Below are 15,816 nucleotides of genomic sequence, written 5' to 3' on the forward strand. Positions count from 1 at the left end.
CAACATAAATCAAGGATCCGTAAAAAAGTACAAAATGCGCCATTGGTGAACCACTGGCATTTGAACAATCACACAGAACAGGAACTAAAATGGACAGTTATTTCCAAAGTGGAGCGTGACCTACGAGGCGGCGACTTGGACGCCAAACTATTGAAGAGAGAAGCAATGTTGATAATTAAATTCAATACGTCCATTGATGGGTTAAATGAACTCTCGGAAATTTACAAATTATGAACTAAGGCTTTTTCCACACAAGAATAAAGGACGGATTGACTGGGTCCAACTGCAATGAACACCTACACATGCTATCTCATTTGCATTTTACCCGCCGCGTGGAATTGAAAAACTTTTTCAGGACCCTTTGAATACTCCAACAAATCATCCACCAGGTCGCATCACCAAAAAAGAAACAACCACTGCTAACCCGATCGTGTCCAAAAAACTACAACTCCCATGTCACCTAGAGTCCTGTTCACGTGAGAAGGAAATGCGTAAATACGGCTGTTGGCAATGGCCACTTCCAGCTTGCAGCAACTCTGAGGCCAGCCACCGCAAAATTAGAACACGAACACCGACGCTCCCGCAGGTAAATAGGTCGTTGACCTCCCTACAACAACTGCCTGCTAAACCTACGCTTCACTCGCGGACCGATGTCTAAAAGACCACTGTATTCGTCTGTCTTCACAGAGTAAAACGGACGCCGCGATTGATTCGTCCCTCCGCTATACTACGGAAATTGCTTGGCTGCTCGCGCTCTGCACCGAGGTAAGCAGATGAGCTTCAAGTAATGATTGTTTTCATTTAAGACCATGCTGCGCGTACTTACACTCAGCGTTTTCGGCTTTTCAGATAACGCGCTTGTCGTGTTGGAGCGGCTGTCGAGTCATATACAAATTATAAAGACAAAAGAATCGTTCTGGCCCAGATCCTCGGCTCATTACAACATTTTAAACAAGGTGTGTTTTCTCTGTCTGTTGGGCTCCTTCTGTGTTTGGTTGTAGCAATATAGATATAGAAATTGACTCGCCTTTGGTCTTGATTCCATTTAGGTTTCTGTTTGAAGACGCAACACCTTAGAGAATAAGTTGGCTTTCCTTACTGTTAGGTAAGAGCCTTTTTAACAAACTCATGCAGCTTTGACACACTAGAGTTGGGTCACTATTATTTAAAACTCTTTCTGTTTTTTGGTTCACAGCCACATGTTGGTCCTGATGAGAATCCCAGCACTCAGTGGGATTCGAAACGCGTAGACCTCTCTCCGCTTCGGGCCAATCTTTGTTTAAAATAAACAGTGAATTAATTCATGACTATGTCAACTGCGATATACTGATGGCCTGTATATAGATTGTATAAAATGTGATTTGAATGTGTTGTTTGTTTGTATGTTAGGTAGAACAAATCTCTTCTTTTTTGTGCACAGGTGTCTAAATTGTAACAAATGTATTTGTATTGTCAGTATTGTCATTAATGTTGTAATGTATTTTTGTATTGTAATGAGCGTACTTTATTTAACCTTAACAAAAAACAAAAAATGCAGTGTTTATAAAATAGCAAACACTTTTTTGATTAAATTCAACGACAAAGTTGTGGCTAGTGTTCTTGTTTAATTCAGTTCACTACGTAAACTCGAGGTGAAAACACATACAGTATTGGCACTTGTTTTGTTTCTTTATATTATCCACATCCCCAGCCGTGGTGTGTCCTTTACTATTCCGACCACGTACTCTAGTTTATTTGCACTGCCCTTGGCACCGTGAGTCTGTTTTTATTGTTCTTGGCCCTTTATAAATAATACAGTACAAAAGAAAGGGTACTTATCATTATATAATACTATGTTATGCATGTCAGTCACCTAATGAATGCCATTACGTATTCAGTCCTGCAGATTTGCTCTGCGCTGTTAATGTACATACGCATAGGCTCTTGTCGGTCATGTGAGTACAAACCCCTAAACAGAAACGAGAAGTCTATCTCAAAGTGAACCCCGAAGAGAAGAGAGGCATCTGTCTCAATATGAGTCCCAACGTGGAGAAGAAAAAGCTCTGTGGCAATATTATTTTGAGCATCCCAACCCGTCTTTTTCACAGACTTCAAACCATCCGAAAGGCCGCCCCCAGGCTCGTCCTGGAACTCCCGCCCTGAACCCAGACCATTTCTCAGAGACCTCCACTGGCTCCTCGTCCAGAAGCGCTGCCAGTTCAAACTTCTCACACACGCATTCAAGTCACTACACAATACGGGACCCAAGTCACTACACAATACGGGACCCAAGTCACTACACAATACGGGACCCACATACCTCAATCATCGGTCTTACTTTCCCCAACCCACCAGACAGTTTTGCTCAGCATCACTCTCAATCGCACACACACACACCACATCTACAGAAGCAGGACGGGAGGTCGATCATTCTCCTACTACCGCCAAATCCTGGAATGACCTCCCCCAACACGCCAGGGCCTCCTCCTGACTTCTTGAATTTCGCAAAAAGCTGTAGACCTGGCTTTTCAATTAGTCTTTTTGTGGGGCCATCGAGACTGCCTGTACTCATGCCCAGCCTCACCACACGCCTACTCTCACCTACTCAGTGCCTGAATACCCTCACGGGAGACGAGAAGCACTCTACAATCCCCTGTGCCACTTAACCATCAACACTGGCGCTTTTCATAAGCACCAGTTAAGGACACGTTCCTTTATGGTAGGCACGGGGAAATTACGGGATTTGTCCAGCATCACAGGAAATTGAGCCGAAACCGAGATCTGAAGTTGGCAGTTCTGGCCATTATGTCACATCCTCTCCCCACTTTCATGCTTATTAGTTGGCTCTGTTTTAGGTGGCACTAACCGGAGAAATGGGCTGAGGCAAGATGCCTATTGACGAGAGCCCAGGCACTTCTTTTTTTCCAAATAAACCACTGAGAAAACCACCTTACATTTCATTACAAACAGAGTAGACGGGTCTACCTTGTTTTGTGCACCACACACATGAATTCAACAGTCGCGGTTTATTGTAAATTTCTTTCATATAGAAGTGAACACAATCGAGTGACTGGGATCTACGCTCGGTAAAACTACAACGTGTAGGGCGTCCCGTTAATAAAACACTTCGCAAGGAAATAGAAGAGGTGTTAGCCAGCTGAGGCCTTTCACTGCCTGGCAGTGCCTTGGATGCCTGCTCCATCATGCGGCAAGTGCCCTTTAGGCAGTAGTCACCCCAGCCCAAGCCACTAGTGGGACTTTGGCTCTGTACAGGCACATGCTGTCTGACTGGATACCCTAGGGCCATTGTTTCCCCCCACGCAGCATTTCTGTGGTCTCCAGTCTCTCTTCCTCCGCTCTGTACTAAGTACGACTCGGCCCCTCGCGCTCTCTAGACACCTATGTCAGTTGTCCTTCCTCTCTTTCACCTAGAAGGACGGAGAGGGGGCAGCGCGAGAGAGGGGGGAATAACAACGAAATAAAGAACAAGCGAGAGAGAGTCCGAGAGAGAGTGCGAGAGAGACGAAAGAATGAGGGGATAGAGAGGAGCCGAAGAGAGGGGAACAGAGGAGGCACTGGGAGGGGCAGAAAGGAAAGAGAGAAAGAGAAGGTGAGGGATTGAGAGACGGGAGAAAGTGATGGGCAACTAGAGAGGAGGAAAGATAGGAGAGAGAGTGAGAAAGGGAGGACAGAATGAGAAGGAAATATATAGAGAGAAATAGAGAGGGAGACACAGGAAGAGACAGCGAGAAACAACAGAGTGAGGGGGCATCGCGAGACTCGGGAGAGATATAGGTAGGCCATAGATAGGGAAAGCAAGAGAAACAGAGGGATGGGGCTAACAGAGGGGGCAGAGACAGAAAAACAGGGGGCATGGGGAGGGGCAGAAGAGAGGAAAGAGAAAGAAGGTTAGGAATAGAGAGAGGATAGAGCAGTGAAACTCAAAGTACGGCCCAAAGGGGTGCTTGCGGCCCTCTTGACCTTTACATGCGCCCCCCCCCTGTTTAGTTGCTGAGCACTACTATTCAGATTTTTTTTATAAAATAAAATAAATGGGTAAGGATTTATTAACCTGAAAATAAATGCTTCCCCGTTTATTTAACATGTTTTTATACCTCCTTATGCAATCCCTGACCAACCCAGACCCTCTACCGCCACCCTGATGGCATCAGTGCGGGCCTCGGTCACACCATAAACCGTATTTTGTGGCCCCTGGGCAAATGTTTGTGAGTACCCATGGGATAGAGGCAAGAGTCAGTGAATAGGGAGGAAGGAGAGCGGGACAGAGAGGACAGAATGAGAGGGCTTTGAAGAGAGGGAGATAGAAAGAGGGGGCGCAGGGAGAGACAGAGATTTAGAGCGAATGAAAGAGAGATAGAGCAAGAGAGGAGAAAGAAAAACCTATTACAAGATGGCTGGCAATGTGCAAGCATACACTGCATCTGTGCGCCTGTGTTATAAACGAAAGAGCAAACAAGTCAATTGATGCATGAGAAAGCAAGGATGCTGCCAAACAGTGCTTTTCAGCATTCAGGCCATGGTAGAAAAAATAATAACAAAAAATATTAATATAATAATATGGCCTTATAACCGCTGCCAAGGGCTCTACCAGTTGTTAAAGGTCATAAACCTTAGTTGAAGGAGAGTACATTTACCAACCAGGATATCCCGAGGCAGCGGGGCTATAAACCTATTCGAACATTCCACCCACTAAGGTTAGAATGTTCTAACTTAAAAATGGAGAAATATAAAGACAAACATTGGAATGTTGGAGCAGAAGGCTTATACCTGCCATTAGAAGCCTGGAACTACTCCTTTTTCGTCAGTCGAGCCCCTAACATTCCAATGTTCTAATAACAAACAAAAGAGGAGAGATGTGGGCATCATCAGGAAGCTTGCGAGGATAGAGATGAATGTAGCCCACAAACATGGGAAAAAGGAGGGGGAATGGGAGAGTCAGAAGGGATGTGGGAAGTACAATAGGCGGTAGAGAGAAGAGAAACGTACACACTTACATGGAATGTTGGATACAAAAGAAAAACAAGAGTTCCATCATGTATGGAGTGGAAAGTGGAAGGATACAACTCAAGTGTATATATAAGAGTCAAGAGAGCTCAAAGTGTGTAGAAAAGTAAAGGGCATATATTTACAAGACTGTACAAAACTGATAATCAATAAACAGTTAGATGCAACCTGGCCACATGCAAATTATTCATTTGAATTTGTAAGGAGAGTTTCCTTCAGGCTGTAAACCGGAGTAAGGGGGAAGGGGAAATAGGTCCTTTACTTTTCTACACACTTTGAGCTCTCTTGACTCCTATATATACACTTGAACACTTGAGCACTCCTTCTTACACATTCCCTAGAACATTTTCCTACCTTCTTGACCCTCTAATGATTGTTCCTTTAAATGACTAAATAAATATATTATAATAATACTTAGTGTTTTTTTCTGTACATTTATTTTCACGATTTACAGACGTTTGGGAGCTGATTAATGTAAGCTCAAATAAATTGTTAATTCTGTTAATCTAACTCTTCCTTGAATAATTGGTCCAGGACCAATGTTCAGATGCCGCCAGCGGCCCAGTGGGGGCATGAGCGACCTTTCCGGAGGCAGGTGTGCCTTCATTAGCTTTCTTTTAATAACGGGGCAGAAGTGTCATTCCCACTCTCTTGCTGGGCCGGCCCAATAATGCATCCAGATTGAGCAGGTAGGGGCAGGGGGCCTGAGTAGAAGTGGCCTCACTTATATTCAGGTGTAGTTCAACATTGTGAAGTAATCAGTGCACAAATAGTCCTAGCAACATTTGCATTTTTTTTGTTATCTCAGTGAAGTTAAGAAAACATGCCTGTTTTAGAGAAACACCCCTCATCTTTTAATAACACTTAAAAGATTGAAGCAGTGTTTTGAAAAAAGGCACAATCTGCAAATGCGGGCCACATTGTTTAGGGTGCCCGGCCCTATTTTTGCTCCCAGTCCAACCATACCCCATTCCCTTGCTAATTCTTCATTTCAGAGGGTATCCTCAGGGCACAACTCAGAATCCCATCTCACCTCCCCACCCCAGTATCAGTTACTCTGGGTGGGGGTGTACCCTGGGCCATTTTACAGCGCACTTGCAATAAGACCCCAAAAGCAATACTAAGGCTGCAGTACCACTGTACCATCTGGAATTTCTGACACAGCTTACATATTGGAATAAGCATATGTTACAGATCTTACTATCCAACCACAATGTTCTTTACTGTATGTTTTCAGTGGATTCTTTGTTTCTGCAATAATATTATTCATGAAGCTAATTATATTTGGCCGTGGCCTGTTAATATTTCCTCTTAAGAATCCATCTTGTAAGTATGGATATTAATATAAGAAAGGTATTGCTCTAAATGTTGATACAAATGTACACAAAACCTTTGTGATGAATAGATCCACACTATCAAATTTGAACTCTCTGCTTCTTTGTGTTATACTATTGTGTTTCCATTTGTTCCTATAACCATCAATGCCAATTTCAGAGTTTTTAAAGTTTTTATATAGTTACCTACCATTTTTAAATGTAAATATTTTTTGTTAATTTGGGATGAGCGTTAAGATGTAGTCTTGCCAAACAATTTAATTTTCTTTTTCAACTTAATTTTTGCCTCTCTTTTTCTAAATATTTAATTTATTGTTGAATTTTGTTTTGAGAACAAGCCTTGGTGCACAGAATCAGTTGAGAACCATCACTCATTCTCAGAGTTTCACAGAGTAACACAGACCTTGATACTGGACTCGGTTTCTCAAATATAATGTTGTTTTCCTGTTTTTTTGGACGGATAAGGTGTTTTTGGGGGAGTGGGTGCAGGAATGTGCCTACTTTACCATTACATTGTTTCCCATTTTTTTCAGTGGACACAATGATCAGTAGTAAGAGTTTCAAAATGAATTGTGTGTGCATAAAGAGTTGTCAAGAAAATCTCCATAACTGTAATGCTTACATTTTGGGACGTTGAATACATATACACAAGATCACAAAAAACCCACAGAAGGCTCTGTACTCTGTCTATATGACCGGTTTGGTGTTAATCTGTCCAGCATTTGTTTCTGTAGCCTTGGTTAACACGCCTGTCTGAGAACCAAAATGGACAAACTACATTTTGGGATAACCACATAGTTTTTCTTTTGTTGACTGTTAGGTCTGACAGCGGAGGGTGGTCTTCCCCCTACCTTTTGCCTACCTCCCTCCTTTTTTCTGACCTCGTTTTGCTGGTTTTAGAACTCTGTGCACTTTACCACTGCTAACCAGTACTAAAGACCTTCATTGACTAAGCTGCATGAAACATTCCGAGTTCCACCAGACGTGAGTACCATATTTTATGCCACGTGCAGATTCAGAAAACTGTCCCAAAGTTATTATCAAATTAAAAACTACTATCCTTGTTTAACTCTTTTGTTCAAAAGCACAAAGTTCCTCCTACCGACTTTCTGAGTGTGGGTTGTGTAGCCTTTCCAGTTTTCCCTTTCTTCCCCCTCCATGTTTCTTTACCACCTTCTCTTCACTTCTCTTTCCCTAATATGTATTTACCAGTGGCGGCCAGCATGGTTCATGGTTGGCGGGGCAGGCGGGAAGTGGGCATGAGGGTTGCGGGGAAAAGGTGGTCGAGCGAGGGTGCGCGTAATAATAATTAAAAAATATTAACTTACCTTCCCGCCATGTCCCGTGTCTCTGCTCCTGCTCTCCTCACAGAACAAGAAGCACAGCCAGGCTCCACTGACCAATCACAATGCTGCAATGCAGCGTTTTGCTTGGTAGGCACCCAGGCTCCCCAGACCAATCACAATGCAGTAATGCAGTGTTGTGATCGGTTTTGAGCATCCGGGTTTGATGCTCAACCAGGGAATGGGGGCCTGGGCGCGTTCTTCATGAAGGCTGTAATGCAGCCTGCATGGAGAACGGGGAAAGTGTGCATGACTGGTTTGGGCGGCCCGAGAGGGCTGACCAAACAGTCATTGCGCTCTGAGGAGTGGGCAAACCACTCCTCCCCTGCCCTGCTCCGTAAGCAGAGCAGCCCAGCTCACCCGCCCGCAAAGCAGCACAAACTTAAAATGCTAATAACTGAAAGTTATTATCATTTTATGTTTCTACTTCTCGTCTTGCACTGCTTGAAAGCAGTGGGGCGATTCTCCTCCGCCACAGCGGGGGAGTCACCACTAGTATTTACCCAAATAATCCTTCTCTATATCTCCACTTTCTTCATATTCCACCTCCCTTCTTGTCCTTCTCTCCTAAAGGTCATTTTTGATGTTACCTTGCCTTCGTTTACACTGCATGATTACCGGTGTGCACACTCACCCTTATGTGAAGAGGCAGATGAGGAGGAAGAGGTATGAAGCAGTGTGTCCTGCCAGGTTGCCTTTTGAGGGGCTGAATCTCCATTGTTGTTCAGTGAATCCTTTGAAAAAAAGAAATAACCATAATTAAAATAGTGAATGTCGAAATGCACAAGAAGCATTCAAATGACCGACACATGCAATAACAATTTTATCAGAACTGAGGCTCTTTTGTGTGAAATAAATGTAAAGCGTGTAGTGAATGCAGCACATGCAAGGTCTGAGTGAATAAGAGTAGTGGCGGCAAGTGGAATCCATTTTGGATATACCGACCAGGCTTAGCACAAGATGAGGGATGAGGACTATAGTCACTGCCACTTTTTTTGTCCCCCTGTTTTGGGTACTTCAGGAGGGAGACAGCCCTAGGGCTACCAGCGAAAAGAAGGATTACTGTAAACCAAGGCTGTGTCTGGGGAACAGCCTGGAAAAAACACTTTAAAGGAGTATAACCGCAAACTGGTTCGACAGTTTGAGACAGTGATGTTACATCCTCTATCTAGAAGTTTTGGGTAAAAGTGGGACCCAAACCACTTCACTATGTTCCAGTTCCAAATACTTTAAAACTGAGGAGGTAAGTTTTACGCAGCATACCCAAAAGACTGTTGTGCAAACAGGGCTGGTGTCTGCCTGACAACTGTTCTCCAAATGGTGAAGGGACATCACTTGAAGTCTGGATTTTCTACTAGAGAAGCCGTGGGGCTGCCCTCAAGCCCCAAGAAGCCTGCCTGCCTGCCTGCTAAGAGATAGGAAAGGTGTCTGCTTGGCCTTGCAGGAGGAGAGTCTAGGAGGAGCGAGGGCGAGCCCATCCTCAGTGGCTGTGGAACTCCAAGAATCAGCAAACAGCTCAAGAGTGATCTAGAGGTGACCATAGTGCATGTGGGTCTCCCTAAACTCCCACTCCGGCTCTTGTAGGGGAACTGTGACAGCATGCTCCTCATCAGCCCCGCTGTGGCTTCTACTGCATGATTGTCGTGGCCTACCAAGGGCTGCACCTACCTTTGGTCCAGCTGGTCCCACAACTTTCCAAGACTGCCAACTGCGCGACTAACAGACTTTATAACATTCCAGTGGAGTTGCATCACTGAAAACTGAGTTGGCCGGGACCATGCCTGCACCTGCATGTGACCCAGTGACATGACCACAACGCCAGAGGCTGGGAGGGCGCGCTCCAGATGCAGCGCTTGCATGGCTTAGACATGCACTGAAAGACTTTATGGCTCATCACAGCTACTTCTGAGTGTGCGGGAGGGCTGCAAAAGTACAAGACACCACCAGAAAGACTCAGCCTCATTTATGAGGAATTGGTGTAGGGCAGTGCCACAAGTCTTCTTGCTGTGTTGCCCTACACAAATGTGAAGGGTCAGGTATGCACCGTGTTTCCGAAATACGGTGCATTCCTGTGCTTTCCGCCTGTGCTGGTTCACAATTAGCTGAGTAGCGCCAATGTAGGCACCCTTGTCCCATGGTGCAATGGTGCCTCCATTGGAGGGAGGATTGTTTTTTGCAGGTAGGAGTACCTTCTGGACCAAAGCAATCCTGAGAGGCATTTTCCTCTTTCTGTGTGTGCAGCAGAATGCAGTACACATAGAAAGAGGAAACAATTAGGAGAAATAAAAATATTTGTCCTCGTTATGCCTGCTCTGGGTAGGCGTAAGGTTTGGTGCTACCCCTGGTTTACGTGATTAAGTAAATCTGGGGCATTGTCAAAATCCATGGGTGCTGCGTGGTAAAACCCACTGCAACGCCCATGGAATGCCTCCTTGATGCAGAGTAAGGCAAGGAAGTGACTTGTGCTGCTTTGTCTTACTCCATATCTAAGAGGCCATGGAAAGCCACGCAGAGTGGCTTTGTGTTGCCTCATGTATATGATTGAGAGGCCTACGCCACCAGAACACCCAAAAAAGTGATGCTCCGGCAGCGCACGCCTCTCATAAATAAGCCCTTTAGTGCTTTTCTGAAAAAGGGGTAAAAAAAAAATACTGAGTGCATTTTGAACTGTGTGCACCCAACAACTGCTCCTGAGCCTGATTCACAACACTACTGACTTGCCAGTAAGAAGAGAAACGTAGACCCAGCAGGAGTACGCAGAAAGGGAGCAGAGAGGGAGTGGGGCAGGTGTTAAGCCTACCATGAATTACACTCTTGAAGTGTGCAAGATTTGTAACAACCATGTGATTAAAGTCCTTTTTTTCTTTTAGAGACACACACTGGGCCCAACATTAAGATTATTGTGTCTGTTGGTTAATTGTTCAGTGCTGAGTGAGCTTGTACACCCTCACACTACCTGCATGGGAGCCTGTGAGTGCTCGTCTCCACTACCCTGAGAGTCAAGTGCAGTAGGGATTGTGGTTGTCGCAGTTTCCAGAGTCATAGTAGGGCTGAGACATCAGTGGCAAGCAACCTCAATCCCAACAATTGGGGCCCTGTAGTCCCTGTCTGCCCTGTGGCCGCCCAAACAGGCTCTGATACCACTAAGCATAACTGGTGGTGCATATGGAGTGGTAGGGGGAGTCCGTGATTGGCGAGTGTGGCGGGGGAGGTGTTGGTGCTCAGCAGCAGCAAACTACTAATCATGTGGCAAGTATTCTTGAAAGTAAATAGATAGACTTCCTAGGTTATTAATGCCTCTATCTACCATTCTCTGAGTGGCAATCATGCTATTGAGGCCCACAAGAAGAGAAAGAAGCCTTCGCTGCAGCTTTGTTTCAAACCTAAGACTGTCCACTGTTAAATAAACAATTACAACTATTAAATAAATAGTGTGTTTTCAGCCATTGTTTCAATGGAAACAAAAGAGAACTTTTAAAGTTTTTTTGGTTGAATAGCAAAATGCCCTAGATATCGACAGCACTCGCACACCCTTCTTAGACTAGACGTCACACCACACTAGATGCTCTCTAGCCCCCCAGACAGAATACCAATCACACACCGCTGGAGGAATCGTTTCATTCCTTATGTATGATCAGTCTCACATTACTAAGAGCACCGCCAGGCCCATCAGAGTAGCAGCTGCACCCTACAAGAGGCACTCTCAGATGCCTCACAGACTAGTAGACATACACTGCTGATATCTCTCACACCACTTACAGAACAGCAGTCTCAAACAACCTAGCGGACAGTCACATACCTCACAAACTAACCATCACATATTGCCATTGCCGGAAACACCCTCACGCCCCCCCAAAAGCTAGCAGCAAAACCAATAGATCTGGCTGATGACATCATTTGATGACTTGATATGTGTGTGTAGTGTTGTGAATGGGCGAGGAGGTGAATGCAGGAATGGGTCAATGGGTGGATGGATAGAGGCATGTGTGCACTGATGAGTGCATGGATAATGAGTGATTGCGTGCAATGATGGATGGATGAGCTACTGTTTGTATTAAAGCATCCAGGCACTCTCAGTTATAAGCCAAACCTTTTGGCATTGCCAATGATTGTTTCACTTATATTCCCCATTGTACTGCACCTTTTATTTAGCTACAGTTTCCCTTTTAACTGCAGTGTCACACGCTGCATTGTTTTTGATTTCTCTGTAACTTTTCTGATACCTTATTCTTTTTTTTTGCATGCATGCATGATGGCCATCTTGTAATGATTTTTCTCGAACTGAAAGAAAACCCATTTCAAGATGTCTGACGTGCATCTGTGCATACATATAGCGACCAAGGCGGGCAAAAAATCAAGAATTGACAAAGCCCATAGGTGTTGTAGGTGATATATACTGGCATTGCCAGTGTTTGTCAACCAAAAGCTTCTTGTTTCAAATTAGCCTTTCTGATTTTGCAAACACTGTCACCCATTCCGTTAGGACTGTTGTCTTGTTCCTGTAATTTGATCATTACTGCAACTTTATTACACTGAACCATTTCCTATTTGATACAAATGTATTTTGTAAACTCCAGAAAGAACACATTTTTTGTAAACCCCCACCCAACATGAAAGAAATTCATTTTTAAACACTATCACTAATACCATTGTTTGCTGCCCTCGATATTTTTATGCAACGAAACCCGCTTCGTTTCATGTTCCAGAACAGTTCATAAATCTCACCTCCACAGGCACCTACACATACATTTCTCTTTCTTTGGCTAGCTTTCTGGCTTTCTTTTTCTGTCTCCGTTACACACACGCACTCGCACACGCACACACACTTATCTCATACACATACGCTCTTTCTCCCTGTGTCCGTCTCATGTACAGAATAGCTCCCACTGAGGGGTGAAGCATTTACATTCATGGTTGATTGTCAGTGGTGTTGCCACCTTTCCAAAACATTTGTTGTTGTTTTGAGAGTGTGCTAAGGCCTGGAGGCGAGACTAGACACGACTTTAAACAAATACCCGTGTATTAATTTGTAAAGTAACTTTTCTGTCTTTATTTACTTTTATCACTAGTCATGGTTAGTTAACGCAGCCCTAGAACACATTGCGGGCTAGGACGAAGGAGCTACGTGACGGTTTCTGGGGTGTTTCGGTGGTCTTCATTCACTGCTCAACAGAAACTGAAGATTCTTAAGTCCAAGTCATGGACTTTGTGCACTTCCAGTGGGATGTGAGCTGTAATACTGGGATACGCCTTCCAGGCCCACTTACTCCCTCTAGCACATCTATGCTGAGCTGATCCATCCTTTCCTCCTCCACCGCGCCTGGCTAACCTGCTCCCTACATTTCATCATTTCCGGTATCCAACTATTGAACTGCACCCTGTATGCTCTTGAGAGTGGCATAAAGGTGACTAAAGGTCATCAAAAGTTGAGATAGCCAGCAAATACATTGCTTCATAATATCCTGAGGCTTTTCTGATCCCAGTCCTAGAATCCATAGGAACAAGTGTGTGTTAAAAGATTTTATGTAAACTAGGTATATATGCTTTATGCATGCACACAGGCAAGGGAGTAACTACTTGATAACAAAAATATGTTCCCACCAACTTTTTTGACCAAACACTACACTATTAGTCTTACCTGCTCTCCATGTCTCTAAATAACACTGCGGGGCCATCTTCAACACTAATCACCGCACTGCAAGCCCTACCTGTGATCCTGGTGCCATTAGATTTAGGGTTGTTGGACGGATCTTCCGCATGTCCTCAGTGGAGGGTGATGGGATTGGAGAGACCGAGGGTGATGGTGGAGCATCCATGTCATTTCCATCTTCATCGTCCTCCTCGTCTTCATCATCATCGTCAATCATTTCAAATTCTTGAAAATCATCTTGGAAGGTGCAGATTGGGTGAATCTGCTCACACCGTTCCAGCACCAAACAGTCCTGCATTGAAGAGAAACCAAAGGGTTAACAAAAACAGAGCAATAGTTCCACCAGGGAGGACAAACACCTGGGCATGTAATGCACATCGGGTTAGGTTAATATGGGTGTTAGTACATCCATGCTGTACCGGAAAACCCTAAAAATCTAGCGCTAACACAATGAATATACTGGGAGAAATGGACCAGCAGCAGGGCAACCAGCACATATCCAATAGGATACATCTAAAAATCAGGGATGGAGCAATTTGGGTGTCAGGATAAATATTCAACCGGCATACAGCTGTCGATCCCCAATAATTGTATAAATGCTGGGTATCAAAGATGGAGATGTAGGCATGTTCACAAAAATGTATACCCACAAAGACACACATGCACAGCCAGCAGGGGAACAGCCGTGTACCCCCAAAAAAGCTTTATACTAGCAGTGAGGAGTAAGGAAAGTGGGGGAGTGCACTTTACCAACGTGAGACCTTCACGGAGTCATAAACATATGATATACACCGGGAAACAGGGAAGGGCAGATAGGGGTGTCAAGTCGAACATCCACCAGGGAACATCATCTCCATGGATTGTATTCATGGAGAAGAAATAGGCAGTAACCTCTCACATCCGCAGGTGATACCTTCAGTGAGTTCTCACTCTATTTTAGATGTCATGTCTTATGAAGTGGGAATTAAGGTGTAAAGAGGAACATGAGTGTGGGCATAAAGAATGGCCCAACTCGAACCTTTGAAAGACACTGTGGGCACATGGGGTTCAAAGCGCAACGGGGAGGGGGCACATGGCAGTGGCTGTTCAAGGTAAGAGGTTTCCTCTGAAGAACTTCTTTGTGACCATGAACTTGAAATCTCAGGATAAAATGACTGTTAAAATAGTGTGGTTACTTGTTGTGCTCTACTGAACATGCTAAATATATATGTACAAGCGGTCTGAAATGCGATCTGAGTACGGCTTGGTAGGATCCATCGGAATCTAGAAGCATATTAAAAAAAAGTTTTCTCTCAAGATTAAATGCATTTTCTTTGGAACCTGATAGGGCACTTCCGAGCGAATTATGCCAGGCACTCTATTTTACTTACACATTATCTACCCACAACAATATTTGGCTGCGCTTTTGAAGCCATGCGGTCAAGACTTTTTCGCAGAATAAGTTTCATTAAAGCTCCAATAAAGTAGGGTTTGGTCTGGAACCTAAGAGACAAGGCAGCTGTAGGCTTGGAGGTTTACATGAAGAATCGTGCAAACACTTTCTATGTAAATGCCCAACATTTGAAAGATTGCACATGATTAAACTGAAACTCAGTTAACTGTAGGACTGCTCTAAAAGGTGAAAAACTGTTATTATGGTTCCACGAACATGTTAATTTTAATTTGTCAGTTTTATAAATCCCGTATTTAAATATGTTATGGGTTTGGAAGGTTATTAACTGTTTTTATTATCTGTTTTAGGTCTCTTTTCGGAGGAGTGCTTTTAAAAGCATATTGGTGTATTCCGCTTGCTAATAAAGAACCTAAATTGGTTTTGATGAAAGGAAGAACAGAAATGTGCAAATAAGTTCCTACAAAAAGGCAGGAAGTCCTCATCCTCGTTGCAGAGCAGATAGATAAAAATGAAATCCAGCTGTCTCGGACCTACAAGGTAGTCAAGAAAGAGCTAGCCACCAACTAGGCTGTGCATCACGTGTTCAACCCCTGGGCTTACAGCACATTTGCACTTGGATGTACCTTGCTTACCTTAGAGCTCAGTGGTTGACAATGTGTCGTTCTAACCAAGCCTCGCCTGCTCTCCACTGAAGGAACTGAAAAGACCTTCACCAACCAGTGTTACATTATGAAGTCGCCGCGGCACACGGGTAGTTGGGAGCAAGCACAGACTCCTACTTGTTTACTCTTGCAGCCATATCTACTGGTATTCATTGTTAAGTTGCTGAGATGTTGAACATGAGGGTGATCGCCAAATCCTTTGGATTGTGGACTAGCTATCGGTTTTAGTCCCTAAAACAACTGGAGTGATTTGGTTCTATGAAGACATGGGGAGGATGAACAAGGCGACCTAGGTGGGTGCTCAAACAATGCCCAGGGCAGAGGAACTCCTAGAAGCCGATGCCTCTTGCATACGGCTCCATGATGGATCTCGAGGAGAGGTGCTGTAAAGTTGCCGGACCATTCACTGGTAAAGACAGTCCAAGCCCGA

The 15,816-nt window shown here is 44.3% G+C and overlaps 1 protein-coding gene across 2 annotated transcripts in view; it reads right to left on the reverse strand.

Annotated features, from left to right (window-relative positions):
- Positions 1-15,816, reverse strand: part of MAPK8IP2 (mitogen-activated protein kinase 8 interacting protein 2) — a 224,732-nt gene that overhangs the window by 107,008 nt on the left and 101,908 nt on the right. For both annotated transcript variants that reach the window (XM_085653776.1, XM_085653775.1), the window contains exons 3-4: positions 13,390-13,623; positions 8,316-8,415 (exon numbers count right to left, since the gene is read on the reverse strand). In XM_085653776.1, coding sequence (XP_085509902.1) covers positions 8,316-8,415; positions 13,390-13,623 — 334 coding nt within the window. The remainder of the gene's footprint in view (positions 1-8,315; positions 8,416-13,389; positions 13,624-15,816) is intronic.

Source organism: Triturus cristatus, chromosome 4_1, assembly GCF_964204655.1.
Source record: "Triturus cristatus chromosome 4_1, aTriCri1.1, whole genome shotgun sequence".
In the NCBI taxonomy this organism is placed as follows: domain Eukaryota; kingdom Metazoa; phylum Chordata; class Amphibia; order Caudata; family Salamandridae; genus Triturus; species Triturus cristatus.